The sequence below is a fragment of the Bombina bombina genome, chromosome 1 (genome assembly GCF_027579735.1).
Source record: "Bombina bombina isolate aBomBom1 chromosome 1, aBomBom1.pri, whole genome shotgun sequence".
Classification (NCBI taxonomy): domain Eukaryota; kingdom Metazoa; phylum Chordata; class Amphibia; order Anura; family Bombinatoridae; genus Bombina; species Bombina bombina.
The window spans coordinates 986,475,604-986,491,098 of NC_069499.1; the positions used below are offsets into that span (position 1 = coordinate 986,475,604).

General features: G+C 44.6%; 1 protein-coding gene across 7 annotated transcripts in view; it reads right to left on the bottom strand.

The window, feature by feature from the left end:
• Positions 1 to 15,495, bottom strand: part of KCNQ2 (potassium voltage-gated channel subfamily Q member 2) — a 242,672-nt gene that overhangs the window by 32,207 nt on the left and 194,970 nt on the right. For all 7 annotated transcript variants that reach the window (XM_053709315.1, XM_053709047.1, XM_053709201.1 and 4 more), the window contains one exon: positions 14,525 to 14,648. In XM_053709315.1, coding sequence (XP_053565290.1) covers positions 14,525 to 14,648 — 124 coding nt within the window. The remainder of the gene's footprint in view (positions 1 to 14,524; positions 14,649 to 15,495) is intronic.

A 15,495-nucleotide genomic window follows, 5' to 3' on the forward strand; every position in this document is an offset into this window, starting at 1 on the left:
ACATAGGTATAGTTAAACCAGTCGGAATTGAACCTCAATCTGACAGAGCCATAAGGCTGGCTAGATCTAAGTCTAGCATCCAAGCTAACCAGATGTATTCTCTGAAAAAACACTAAGCACCAACGTGACCCTTCCTTCCACGGGGAACCAGAGTCTCCCAGGTGAAAAGACTGTAGGATGTGTCCCCAAGACACCTAAACCATCTACTGATGAATGCACAGGCACTGAACACCTCAAAGAGCAGAGATGCGGCAAACCCAAAAGGCACCACCCTCCAGGGGAGTCTGCAACAGGTCATAGGAGAAAGGACAGACAGACCATTTAGAGCCCAACCAAAAAAGGAATAAGATCTATGGGAAACAGCCTCTCAAGCCCCCACAACACTGGCAGCAAGGCAACTAACGTGCAACCACCATGTGCCGAGCAAAGGTTCACAAAATGCAGAGACAAGAAAGGGAAAGGTCAAACAGGCTAGAGTCAAATCCTAGACCGAATAAGGACAATAGGGCAAATAACCCCTAAGAAAGGAAGGCCCAGAAGTCCGACCTCACCACAAGTACCCAATCTGCCAACAATTCCAAGCTCCCCAAGGAGAACAATGGAACCCATCCTGACCCAACCCCTAACACCCAAGGGGATAACAGGGATAAGGAGAGATAGCCAGAACTTGGACTGACAGAACCCTACATTCCCCTCCCAAACCTACAATGAGATCCGAGAAGAAGGGGTCAGATTCCACTAGTCAGAACCCGAGGCCACACGCCCTAAAACGGACCAACAAGCTGGTAGACTAACTCGTCGAGGAAAGGAAGACCTTGAACAGCAAGCACAGAAGGACACAGGATATATACTGCGATAAAACACGCATCCCGAGTCCAAGAAGAAAAACCCCAGACCAGCAGACACGAGGCATGGGATTCCTAGGGCCAAGCTCACCTCGGTTCCCGACCCCTAAGGGGCGGCAGAAACTACCCTGGAGAACACCCGTGAGCTGCAACCCAAGATCCCATCAGAGCATCAAAAGCTCCCCAAAGCGGAGGTAGGAGTAAGTAGCCACCTTAGCATGACCCGACCTATACTAGCCACCCAACGGCACCTAGTCTCTAGAACAACCACAAAGGCCAGAACCGCACACAGCAGCAAGGACCTCACCCCTCAGGCCAGAGATACGAAGGGATGCGGTGGAATTCCACTGGCCCATGTCTCTGGAGCAGACTGACACGGCCAGCCCAAGCGCTCCTGACATCCAGACCCAAAGGTCGCGATGTAAATGTAGTTTATAAAAACAGACAAGAAAAACAAGTGAACCAGTAGGTTCCCCCGGACCAGCGAGGTGCAACATGCGTCACTAACAATTAACAGTACACACGAACTCCAGATGAATCTGGTAACGACTTCCGTGGAAGAACTAAATCCAAGCAATCCCAGAATTCCCGTAGGAAAAAATGTAAAGTAAATAAATCCGACTCAGATAAAATAAACAAGGGCACCGAAGGCATCCGCCCAGAAGGAACTTTGTCTCCACAGGACCTGCAAAACAGAGACCGGAACCCTCAGAAAAAGAGGCTGGGAAAGCTCATAATAGACCGGCCGGAGATAAAATGAACCCCATCATCTATTCCGAAGAACTGTGCGAGTACTGAGAAGTCCCCGGACGATAAAGGAGAGGATCCACCAACAAATCAAAAAGACGTCATAATAGGACACGCAGCCACACAATCCTATAACGAAACAAACAACATGGGGGAACAATCACCCCCGGGGGGAATATTATAGTACCATTCACTGTCTGAACACCCAGGATAGGCAGGCAGGCACATAACTGTAAGGAAACCTCGGGATCTTGCAGACAAATCAGCACCAATAAAATATTAAAACGAAAATGTCCGGCCATCACCAGGGGAAACAATCCACCCTGCGTGGAGGAGACATCAAAGTCAGGGTCACCTGCAAAAGGAGTGTGCGATTTGGAAGGCGCCTCCTGAGGAACAGAGCCTCCGGAGGCCGATGACTCAGCAGATCCAAGGTCCCCTGAGCCCGAGGGACCAGGCACAAGAGACAACAGTGGTAGACTTGCGACAACAGGGCCAAACGTCAATCCTCGTCCGAGGACGACTCATTATCTGATAAGAAAATAGTCCCGGCATTAGAATCCTCCATGGCTAGGACTAATATAAACGCCCAATATTGGAAAAGAAAAAACAAACAACTGGCACCTGACACACAATGGCTGGGGAACTCACCACCTCCTATGACCAGACCTCAGCGGAGCAGACTCTTTTCCTCCGTCGCCACTCTGTCAGGAATGCGGAAATGGAAGAAACCCTGCCCAAGCGTAAACACGCACGGTCAGCAGATGCCCCACGAAAACATAATTTATGCTTACCTGATAAATTCCTTTCTTCTGTAGTGTGATCAGTCCACGGGTCATCATTACTTCTGGGATATTAACTGCTCCCCTACAGGAAGTGCAAGAGGATTCACCCAGCAGAGCTGCATATAGCTCCTCCCCTCTACGTCACTCCCAGTCATTCGACCAAGGACCAACGAGAAAGGAAAAGCCAAGGGTGAAGTGGTGACTGGAGTATAAATTAAAAAATATTTCTTCTGTTATGTGTGATCAGTCCACGGGTCATCATTACTTCTGGGATTTAACTCCTCCCCAACAGGAAATGCAAGAGGATTCACCCAGCAGAGCTGCATATAGCTCCTCCCCTCTACGTCAGTCCCAGTCATTCTCTTGCACCCAACGACTAGATAGGATGTGTGAGAGGACTATGGTGATTATACTTAGTTTTTATGACTTCAATCAAAAGTTTGTTATTTTACAATAGCACCGGAGCGTGTTATTACTTCTCTGGCAGAGTTTGAGGAAGAATCTGCCAGAGTTTTTTACTATGATTTTAACCGGAGTTGTTAAGATCATATTGCTGTTCTCGGCCATCTGAGGGAGGTAAAGGCTTCAGATCAGGGGACAGCGGGCAGATGAATCTGCATTGAGGTATGTAGCAGTTTTTATTTTCTGAATGGAATTGATGAGAAAATCCTGCCATACCGTTAAAATGACATGTATGTATACACTTCAGTATTCTGGGGATGGTATTTCACGGAACTACTCTGTTAAAGGTCACTAATCCTTTTAATAACTATTTCTCATGTTAAACGTTTTTGCTGGAATGTAGAATCGTTTACATTGCTGAGGTACTGTGTGAATAAATATTTGGGCATTATTTTCCACTTGGCAGCCTTTTTTGCTTTTATTTGTGACAGTTTCGTTTCTCTTCACTGCTGTGTGGGAGAGGGAGGGGCCGTTTTTGGCGCTCTTTGCTACGCATCAAAAAATTCCAGTCAGTTACTTTTATATTTCCTGCATGATCCGGTTCATCTCTGACAGATCTCAGGGGTCTTCAAACTTCTTTGAAGGGAGGTAAATTCTCTCAGCAGAGCTGTGAGAATTCTTATAGTGACTGTGAATAAAAACGTTGCTTTGTATTTTTTATGTCAAATTTAATTATTGTTATTTTACTAATGGGAACAAACCTTTGCTAAAAGTTGTGTTGTTTTAAAGTTTGATGCTATAACTGTTTTTCAGTTCATTATTTCAACTGTCATTTAATCGTTTAGTACCTCTTTGAGGCACAGTACGTTTTTGCTAAAAAAGATTATAACCAAGTTGTAAGTTTTTTTTGCTAGTGTGTTAAACATGTCTGACTCAGAGGAAGATATCTGTGTCATTTGTTCCAATGCCAAGGTGGAGCCCAATAGAAATTTATGTACTAACTGTATTGATGCTACTTTAAATAAAAGTCAATCTGTACAATGTGAACAAATTTCACCAAACAGCGAGGGGAGAGTTATGCCGACTAACTCGCCTCACGCGGCAGTACCTGCATCTCCCGCCCGGGAGGTGCGTGATATTATGGCGCCTAGTACATCTGGGCGGCCATTACAGATAACATTACAAGATATGGCTACTGTTATGACTGAAGTTTTGTCAAAATTACCAGAACTAAGAGGCAAGCGTGATCACTCTGGGGTGAGAACAGAGTGCGCTGACAATACTAGGGCCATGTCTGATACTGCGTCACAGCTCGCAGAGCAGGAGGACGGAGAGCTTCATTCTGTGGGTGACGGTTCTGATCCAAACAGATTGGATTCAGATATTTCAAATTTTAAATTTAAATTGGAAAACCTCCGTGTATTACTAGGGGAGGTCTTAGCAGCTCTTAATGATTGTAACACCGTTGCAATACCAGAGAAACTGTGTAGGTTGGATAAATACTTTGCGGTACCGGCGAGTACTGACGTTTTTCCTATACCTAAGAGACTAACTGAAATTGTTACTAAGGAGTGGGATAGACCCGGTGTGCCGTTCTCACCCCCTCCAATATTTAGAAAGATGTTTCCAATAGACGCCACCACTCGGGACTTATGGCAAACGGTCCCTAAGGTGGAGGGAGCAGTTTCTACTTTAGCTAAGCGTACCACTATCCCGGTGGAGGATAGCTGTGCTTTTTCAGATCCAATGGATAAAAAATTAGAGGGTTACCTTAAGAAAATGTTTGTTCAACAAGGTTTTATATTGCAACCCCTTGCATGTATCGCGCCGATTACGGCTGCGGCAGCATTTTGGATTGAGTCTCTGGAAGAGAACCTTAGTTCATCTACGCTAGACGACATTACGGACAGGCTTAGAGTCCTTAAACTAGCTAATTCTTTCATTTCGGAGGCCGTAGTACATTTAACCAAACTTACGGCTAAGAACTCAGGATTCGCCATACAGGCACGTAGGGCGCTGTGGCTAAAATCCTGGTCAGCCGATGTTACTTCTAAGTCCAAATTACTTAATATACCTTTCAAGGGGCAGTCTTTATTTGGGCCCGGTTTGAAAGAAATTATCGCTGACATTACAGGAGGTAAGGGCCACGCCCTACCTCAAGACAAAGCCAAAGCTAAGGCTAGACAGTCTAATTTTCGTCCCTTTCGGAATTTCAAAACAGGAGCAGCATCAACCTCCACTGCACCAAAACAGGAGGGAGCTGTTGCTCGTTACAGGCAAGGCTGGAAGCCTAACCAGTCCTGGAACAAGAGCAAGCAGGCCAGGAAACCTGCTGCTGCCCCAAAGACAGCATGAATCGAGAGCCCCCGATCCGGGACCGGATCTAGTGGGGGGCAGACTTTCTCTCTTCGCCCAGGCCTGGGCAAGAGATGTTCAGGATCCCTGGGCACTAGAGATCATATCTCAGGGATACCTTCTAGACTTCAAATTATCTCCCCCAAGAGGGAGATTTCATCTGTCAAGGTTGTCAACAAACCAGATAAAGAAAGAGGCGTTTCTACGCTGTGTACAAGATCTGTTATTAATGGGAGTGATCCATCCGGTTCCGCGGTCGGAACAAGGACAAGGGTTCTACTCAAACCTGTTTGTGGTTCCCAAAAAAGAGGGAACTTTCAGGCCAATCTTAGATTTAAAGATTCTAAACAAATTCCTAAGAGTTCCATCCTTCAAAATGGAAACTATTCGGACAATCTTACCCATGATCCAAAAGGGTCAGTACATGACCACAGTGGATTTAAAAGATGCTTACCTTCACATACCGATCCACAAAGATCATCACCGGTATCTAAGGTTTGCCTTCTTAGACAGGCACTACCAGTTTGTAGCTCTTCCATTCGGATTGGCTACGGCTCCAAGAATCTTCACAAAGGTTCTGGGTGCCCTTCTGGCGGTACTAAGACCGCGAGGGATTTCGGTAGCTCCGTACCTAGACGACATTCTAATACAAGCTTCAAGCTTTCAGACTGCCAAGTCTCATACAGAGTTAGTTCTGGCATTTCTAAGGTCGCATGGATGGAAAGTGAACGAAAAGAAGAGTTCTCTTTTTCCTCTCACAAGAGTTCCATTCTTGGGGACTCTTATAGATTCTGTAGAAATGAAGATTTACCTGACAGAAGACAGGTTAACAAAGCTTCAAAATGCATGCCGTGTCCTTCATTCCATTCAACACCCGTCAGTAGCTCAATGCATGGAGGTGATCGGCTTAATGGTAGCGGCAATGGACATAGTACCTTTTGCACGCCTACACCTCAGACCGCTGCAATTGTGCATGCTAAGTCAGTGGAATGGGGATTACTCAGATTTGTCCCCTACTCTGAATCTGAATCAAGAGACCAGAAATTCTCTTCTATGGTGGCTTTATCGACCACACCTGTCCAGGGGGATGCCATTCAGCAGGCCAGACTGGACAATTGTAACAACAGACGCCAGCCTACTAGGTTGGGGCGCTGTCTGGAATTCTCTGAAGGCTCAGGGACTATGGAATCAGGAGGAGAGTCTCCTTCCAATAAACATTCTGGAATTGAGAGCAGTTCTCAATGCCCTTCTGGCTTGGCCCCAATTAACAACTCGGGGGTTCATCAGGTTTCAGTCGGACAACATCACGACTGTAGCTTACATCAACCATCAGGGAGGGACAAGAAGCTCCCTAGCAATGATGGAAGTATCAAAGATAATTCGCTGGGCAGAGTCTCACTCTTGCCACCTGTCAGCAATCCACATCCCGGGAGTGGAGAACTGGGAGGCGGATTTCTTGAGTCGCCAGACTTTTCATCCGGGGGAGTGGGAACTTCATCCGGAGGTCTTTGCCCAAATACTTCGACGTTGGGGCAAACCAGAGATAGATCTCATGGCGTCTCGCCAGAACGCCAAACTTCCTCACTACGGGTCCAGATCCAGGGATCCGGGAGCGGTTCTGATAGATGCTTTGACAGCACCTTGGAACTTCGGGATGGCTTATGTGTTTCCACCCTTCCCGCTGCTTCCTCGATTGATTGCCAAAATCAAACAGGAGAGAGCATCAGTGATTCTAATAGCGCCTGCATGGCCACGCAGGACTTGGTATGCAGATCTAGTGGACATGTCATCCTGTCCGCCTTGGTCTCTACCTCTAAGACAGGACCTTCTGATACAGGGTCCATTCAAACATCAAAATCTAACTTCTCTGAAGCTGACTGCTTGGAAATTGAACGCTTGATTTTATCAAAACGTGGTTTTTCTGAGTCGGTTATTGATACCCTGATACAGGCTAGGAAGCCTGTTACCAGAAGGATTTACCATAAAATATGGCGTAAATACCTATACTGGTGCGAATCCAAAGGTTACTCCTGGAGTAAGGTTAGGATCGCTAGGATATTGTCTTTTCTACAAGAAGGTTTAGAAAAGGGTTTATCAGCTAGTTCATTAAAGGGACAGATTTCAGCTCTGTCCATCTTGTTACACAGGCGTCTGTCAGAAAATCCAGACGTCCAGGCCTTTTGTCAGGCTTTAGCTAGGATCAAGCCTGTGTTTAAAGCTGTTGCTCCGCCATGGAGTTTAAACTTAGTTCTTAACGTTTTACAAGGTGTTCCGTTTGAACCCCTTCATTCCATTGATATAAAATTGTTATCTTGGAAAGTTCTGTTTTTAATGGCTATTTCCTCGGCTCGAAGAGTCTCTGAGTTATCAGCCTTACATTGTGATTCTCCTTATCTGATTTTTCACTCAGACAAGGTAGTTCTGCGTACTAAACCTGGGTTCTTACCTAAGGTAGTCACTAACAGGAATATCAATCAAGAGATTGTTGTTCCATCCTTGTGTCCAAATCCTTCTTCAAAGAAGGAACGTCTTCTACACAATCTGGATGTAGTTCGTGCCCTCAAGTTCTACTTGCAGGCAAGTAAAGATTTTCGCCAAACTTCTTCCCTGTTTGTCGTTTATTCTGGACAGAGGAGAGGTCAAAAAGCTTCTGCTACCTCTCTCTCTTTTTGGCTTCGTAGCATAATACGTTTAGCCTATGAGACTGCTGGTCAGCAGCCTCCTGAAAGAATTACAGCCCACTCCACTAGAGCTGTGGCTTCCACTTGGGCCTTTAAGAATGAGGCCTCTGTTGAACAGATTTGCAAGGCTGCAACTTGGTCTTCGCTTCATACTTTTTCCAAATTTTACAAATTTGACACTTTTGCTTCTTCGGAGGCTATTTTTGGGAGAAAGGTTCTTCAGGCAGTGGTTCCTTCTGTATAATGAGCCTGCCTATCCCTCCCGTCATCCGTGTACTTTTGCTTTGGTATTGGTATCCCAGAAGTAATGATGACCCGTGGACTGATCACACATAACAGAAGAAAACATAATTTATGCTTACCTGATAAATTCCTTTCTTCTGTTGTGTGATCAGTCCACGGCCCGCCCTGTTTTAAGGCAGGTAAATATTTTTTAAATTATACTCCAGTCACCACTTCACCCTTGGTTACTCCTTTCTCGTTGATTCTTGGTCGAATGACTGGGACTGACGTAGAGGGGAGGAGCTATATGCAGCTCTGCTGGGTGAATCCTCTTGCATTTCCTGTTGGGGAGGAGTTAAATCCCAGAAGTAATGATGACCCGTGGACTGATCACACAACAGAAGAAAGGAATTTATCAGGTAAGCATAAATTATGTTTTACCTGCCTTAAAAACAGGGCGGGCCGTGGACTGATCACACTACAGAAGAAAGGAATTTATCAGGTAAGCATAAATTATGTTTTCTTCTGTTAAGTGTGATCAGTCCACGGGTCATCATTACTTCTGGGATACCAATACCAAAGCAAAAGTACACGGATGACGGGAGGGATAGGCAGACTCTTTATACAGAAGGAACCACTGCCTGAAGAACCTTTCTCCCAAAAATAGCCTCCGATGAAGCAAAGGTGTCAAATTTGTAAAATTTGGAAAAAGTATGAAGCGAAGACCAAGTTGCAGCCTTGCAAATCTGTTCAACAGAGGCCTCATTCTTGAAGGCCCAAGTGGAAGCCACAGCTCTAGTAGAATGAGCTGTAATTCTTTCAGGGGGCTGCTGTCCAGCAGTCTCATAAGCTAAACGAATTATGCTACGAAGCCAAAAAGAAAGAGAGGTAGCGGAAGCTTTTTGACCTCTCCTCTGCCCAGAGTAAATGACAAACAGAGAAGACGTTTGTCGGAATTCCTTAGTTGCCTGCAAGTAAAATTTTAGAGCCCGGACTACATCCAGGTTGTGCAGTAGACGTTCCTTCTTTGAAGAAGGATTTGGGCATAAAGAAGGAACAACAATCTCTTGATTGATATTCCTGTTAGTAACTACCTTAGGTAAGAACCCAGGTTTAGTACGCAGGACTACCTTATCCGAATGAAAAATCAAATAAGGAGAATCACAATGTAAGGCTGATAATTCAGAGACTCTTCGAGCCGAGGAAATAGCCATTAAAAATAGAACTTTCCAAGATAACAACTTTATATCAATGGAATGAAGGGGTTCAAACGGAACGCCCTGTAAAACATTAAGAACAAGGTTTAAACTCCATGGTGGAGCAACAGTTTTAAACACAGGCTTAATCCTGGCCAAAGCCTGACAAAAAGCCTGGACGTCAGGAACTTCTGACAGACGTTTGTGTAACAGAATGGACAGAGCTGAGATCTGTCCCTTTAATGAACTAGCAGAAAAACCCTTTTCTAAACCTTCTTGTAGAAAAGACAATATCCTAGGAATCCTAACCTTACTCCAAGAGTAACCTTTGGATTCACACCAATGTAGGTATTTACGCCATATCTTATGGTAAATCTTTCTGGTAACAGGTTTCCTAGTCTGTATTAAGGTACTAATAACTGACTCAGAAAACCCACGTCTTGATAAAATTAAGCGTTCAATTTCCAAGCAGTCAGCTTCAGAGAAGTTAGATTTTGATGTTTGAAGGGACCCTGTATCAGAAGGTCCTGTTTCAGAGGTAGAGACCAAGGCGGACAGGATGACATGTCCACCAGGTCTGCATACCAAGTCCTGCGTGGCCACGCAGGTGCTATTAGAATCACTGATGCTCTCTCTTGTTTGATTCTGGCTATCAATCGAGGAAGCAACGGGAAGGGTGGAAACACGTAAGCCATCCTGAAGTCCCAAGGTGCTGTCAGAGCATCTATCAGGACTGCTCCTGGATCCCTGGATCTGGACCCGTAACGAGGAAGCTTGGCGTTCTGTCGAGACGCCATGAGATCTATCTCTGGTTTGCCCCAACGTCGAAGTATTTGGGCAAAGACCTCCGGATGAAGTTCCCACTCCCCCGGATGAAAAGTCTGACGACTTAAGAAATCCGCCTCCCAGTTCTCCACTCCCGGGATGTGGATTGCTGACAGGTGGCAAGAGTGAGACTCTGCCCAGCGAATTATCTTTGATACTTCCATCATAGCTAGGGAGCTTCTTGTCCCTCCCTGATGGTTGATGTAAGCTACAGTCGTGATGTTGTCCGACTGAAACCTGATGAACCCCCGAGTTGTCAACTGGGGCCAAGCCAGGAGGGCATTGAGAACTGCTCTCAATTCCAGAATGTTTATTGGCAGGAGACTCTCCTCCTGACTCCATAGTCCCTGAGCCTTCAGGGAATTCCAGACGGCACCCCAACCTAGAAGGCTGGCGTCTGTTGTTACAATTGTCCAGTCTGGTCTGCTGAATGGCATCCCCCTGGACAGGTGTGGCCGAGAAAGCCACCATAGAAGAGAATTTCTGGTCTCTTGATCCAGATTCAGAGAAGGGGATAAGTCTGAGTAATCCCCATTCCACTGACCTAGCATGCACAGTTGCAGTGGTCTGAGGTGTAAGCGTGCAAAGGGTACTATGTCCATTGCCGCTACCATTAAGCCGATTACCTCCATACATTGAGCCACTGACGGGTGTTGAATGGAATGAAGAGTGCGGCAAGCACTTTGAAGTCTTGATAGCCTGTCCTCTGTCAGGTAAATCTTCATTTCTACAGAATCTATAAGAGTCCCCAGGAAGGGAACTCTTGTGAGTGGAACGAGTGAACTTTTCTTTTCGTTCACCTTCCATCCATGTGACCTTAGAAATGTCAGCACTAACTCTGTATGAGATTTGGCAGTTTGAAAGCTTGAAGCTTGTATCAGAATGTTGTCTAGGTATGGAGCTACCGAGATTCCCCGCGGTCTTAGTACCGCCAGAAGAGCACCCAGAACCTTTGTGAAGATTCTTGGCGCTGTAGCCAATCCGAATGGAAGAGCCACAAACTGGTAATGCCTGTCTAGGAAGGCAAACCTTAGGTACCGGTAATGATCTTTGTGAATCGGTATGTGCAGGTAAGCATCTTTTAAATCTACAGTGGTCATGTACTGACCCTCTTGGATCATAGGTAAAATTGTCCGAATAGTCTCCATCTTGAACGATGGAACTCTTAGGAATTTGTTTAGGATCTTTAAGTCCAGGATTGGTCTGAAAGTTCCCTCTTTTTTGGGAACCACAAACAGATTTGAGTAAAACCCCTGTCCCTGTTCCGATCGTGGAACTGGATGGATTACTCCCATTAACAAGAGCTCTTGTACGCAGCGTAGAAAAGCCTCTTTCTTTGTCTGGATTGTTGACAATCTTGACAGATGAAATCTCTCTCTTGGAGGAGAGTATTTGAAGTCCAGAAGGTATCCCTGAGATATTATCTCTAGCGCCCAGGGATCCTGAACATCTCTTGCCCAAGCCTGGGCGAAGAGAGAAAGTCTGCCCCCCACTAGATCCGATCCCGGATCGGGGGCCCTCAATTCATGCTGTTTTGGGGGCAGCAGCAGGTTTCCTAGTCTGCTTGCCCTTGTTCCAGGACTGGTTAGGTTTCCAGCCTTGTCTGTAGCGAGCAACAGCTCCTTCCTGTTTTGGTGCAGAGGAAGTTGATGCTGCTCCTGCTTTGAAATTACGAAAGGAACGAAAACTAGACTGTCTAGTCTTGGCTTTGGCTTTGTCCTGAGGCAGGGCATGGCCTTTACCTCCTGTAATGTCAGCGATAATCTCTTTCAACCCGGGCCCGAATAAGGTCTGCCCTTTGAAAGGTATATTAAGCAATTTAGACTTAGAAGTAACATCAGCTGACCAGGATTTTAGCCACAGCGCCCTGCGTGCCTGAATGGCGAATCCTGAATTCTTCGCCGTAAGTTTAGTAAGATGTACTACGGCCTCCGAAATGAATGAATTAGCTAGTTTAAGGACTCTAAGCCTGTCCGTAATGTCGTCCAGAGTAGCTGAACCAATGTTCTCTTCCAGAGACTCAATCCAGAATGCCGCTGCAGCCGTGATCGGCGCAATGCATGCAAGGGGTTGCAATATAAAACCTTGTTGAACAAACATTTTCTTAAGGTAACCCTCTAACTTTTTATCCATTGGATCTGAAAAAGCACAGCTATCCTCCACCGGGATAGTGGTACGCTTAGCTAAAGTAGAAACTGCTCTCTCCACCTTAGGGACCGTTTGCCATAAGTCCCTTGTGGTGGCGTCTATTGGAAACATTTTTCTAAATATCGGAGGGGGTGAGAACGGCACACCGGGTCTATCCCACTCCTTAGTAACAATTTCAGTAAGTCTCTTAGGTATAGGAAAAACCTCAGTACTCGTCGGTACCGCAAAATATTTATCCAACCTACACATTTTCTCTGGTATTGCAACTGTGTTACAATCATTCAGAGCCGCTAACACCTCCCCTAGTAATACACGGAGGTTTTCCAGTTTAAATTTAAAATTTGAAATATCTGAATCCAGTCTGTTTGGATCAGAACCGTCACCCACAGAATGAAGTTCTCCGTCCTCATGTTCTGCCACCTGTGACGCAGTGTCTGACATGGCCCTACTATTATCAGCGCACTCTGTTCTCACCCCAGAGTGATCACGCTTACCTTTTAGTTCTGGTAATTTAGCCAAAACTTCAGTCATAACAGTAGCCATATCCTGTAATGTGATTTGTAATGGCCGCCCAGCTGTACTCGGCGCTACAATATCACGCACCTCCCTCTGAGCGGGAGATGTAGGTACTGACACGTGAGGCGAGTTAGTCGGCATAACTCTCCCCTCGTTGTTTGGTGAAATTTGTTCAATTTGTACAGATTGATTTTTATTTAAAGTAGCATCAATACAGTTAGTACATAAATTTCTATTGGGCTCCACTTTGGCATTGCAACAAATGACACAGGTATCATCTTCTGAATCAGACATGTTTAACACACTAGCAAATAAACTTGCAACTTGGAAATACAATTCAAATAGAATAATATTAAAACGTACTGTGCCTTTAAGAAGCACAGAAGATCTATGACAGTTAAAAATTAATAAATTGAAACAGTTATAGCCTCAATCCTTGTAAACAACACAACTTTAGCAAAGGTTTAATCCCATTAGCAAAGATAACAATTTCTGAAAGCAGGAAACAAATTACAGAATAAAAGTTTTTATTTCAGTCAAACTATAATTCTCACAGCTCTGCTGAGAGAAATTACCTCCCTCAAAATAAGTTTTGAAGACCCCTGAGCTCTGTAGAGATGAACCAGATCATGCAGGGAATACAATGAGTTGCTGACTGAAATATTTGATGCATAGTAAAAGCGCCCCTCCCCCACACACACAGCAGTGAGGGAGAACAGAAACTGACAGAAAAAACAGATTTAAGCAACTGCCAAGTGGAAAAATGGTGCCCAAACATTTATTCACTCAGTACCTCAGCAAATGAAAACGATTTTACATTCCAGCAAAAACGTTAAACATAATCTCTAGTTATTAAACAGCTTTATGTCTTTCTTACAGTGTAATTCTAGTGAAGTACCATTCTCCCTGCAACCTGCAGTTCGCTGATTCGAACATATCGCACTGATGTTGATATGTCTGAATCAAAAAGCAATCTACTCCCCCAGCACACTTATACCTATGTCACATTTATCCTACAATCCCCCTGCTCTGCCTCCCTACCTCCCACCGACCGCCTACACCTATGTCAGAGCTAACCTACACTCCCCCTGCAATGCCCAGCTAACTTCCCCCTGACCACCTACACATAAGTCATGCCTAATCTACACACACTTACGTAATGTCTAACCTTCACTCCCCTGCAATGCCCCAGCTAACTCCCACATACTGCCTACTGTCTGAAAAATACCTGACTATAATAAACTATAGTAAATAGTAGACCTCCGCATTATAATTAAACATAGGAGCTTTGTTGCTAAAAATATAAACAATGTTTAAATAATGTGTTATGGAGATGAGCTAAACACCGGCAGCCGACTGCTGGATTGCTGGCAAAACCTTGTCGATCTAGCCAGGCTCCTGGAACTGAGGCACCTGGGGATACCACTTGTTTGGGGTGCTATCTATCTGTCTCACAGAAAGTAATTTAACCCCTTGAAGTAATGCACAAGCAACAGTGTTTACTACCAAGAGCAAGACTTGACACTTGTCAGGGTTTTCACAAATATTAGTAAATAATAACAAATATATTTGTTACTGTTTTACCTCCCCAGTGTTTCCATATTTTTAAAAGTATTTTGGGAATTCCCATACTTTTCCAATGTCATTGTTAGTAATGCTATTTATGTATATTAGTAAAAAAATAAAAATAAAACTGCATTAGTAAAACTGAAATTAACCACCCTTTACCTTCATGCAGACGACCTTCTGACCAGTACTGTAAATAAGAGGTTTTACTGTTAGAAAGCTACAAGTTATCTCACCTGCTTCTCCACCTTGCCCAGCCGTCCCATCATACTTGGATCCTCTGGTATCTCAGATTCAGTTGCCCCCTTGGCTCTGTCTTTGTCTGTAATGGAGCCTCCTCTTCCTACAATCTGGTCCACTCTACCAGGAAAAAAAACATCCCACAGGCATTAGTTGCACACAAGTGCATAACTGGTTTGCTGTTAGAGACAAATCCACTCCCTTGCTTTGTTTTTTAACTATAAGCCGTCTACACTGAAAGCAGCAACGTTCCACCAAAAAAAAGACCTTTACATTGTTGCTCCATTGGCTGATAACATGTGATGATGAAGGGCTCTCACTGGAGTGCTAGGAAGAGTTAAACAAGAGTGCTTTGGTAAAACCAGTTTTATACAATGTGGAGAAGGCTTGTAAATGTTGTTCTGTTGAAATGAGGAATGTCCCATGAATTCTGTAATCTAGATGACAGTAGGCAAAATTAGGTAAGTGGTGTATCCATCTTCACCCATTCATATATTATTTTCAATAGCTGACTCACTAAAGGATGGGGAGATTAGCAAACTTTAGTGAATTAACTGCCCATATTACCATAGGTACTGGCAAGGTTGGAGACCTTTTAGTGTATTCTGCCCAGTGACAGATAAGATCAAGATCCAAATTGTATTTGTCTCTCTTGTCCTTAGGTAACAATACCTGACACTACACTTTGCTGAAGATGTCATTGTTGCTAAAAAGCAATATGATGAAAACTCATTCCAGTCTTGGTTCCAACTCATGTGTAACTCTTCCATAACCTGCTCTTGGTTCTATCTGCTAAATTATTTGAACTGTTTATGCTCCTTGCACTGGTTGGTCATTTTTTGTATGTAACCTTAACTCCCACCAGTCTGTATAACCCATGATGGGACACGTGCACTGAATGCTTTGGGCAGAATGGAGAGGACACAGACAGACAAAGTCACAGCAGAGGAGATGAGGTGCCAGGATA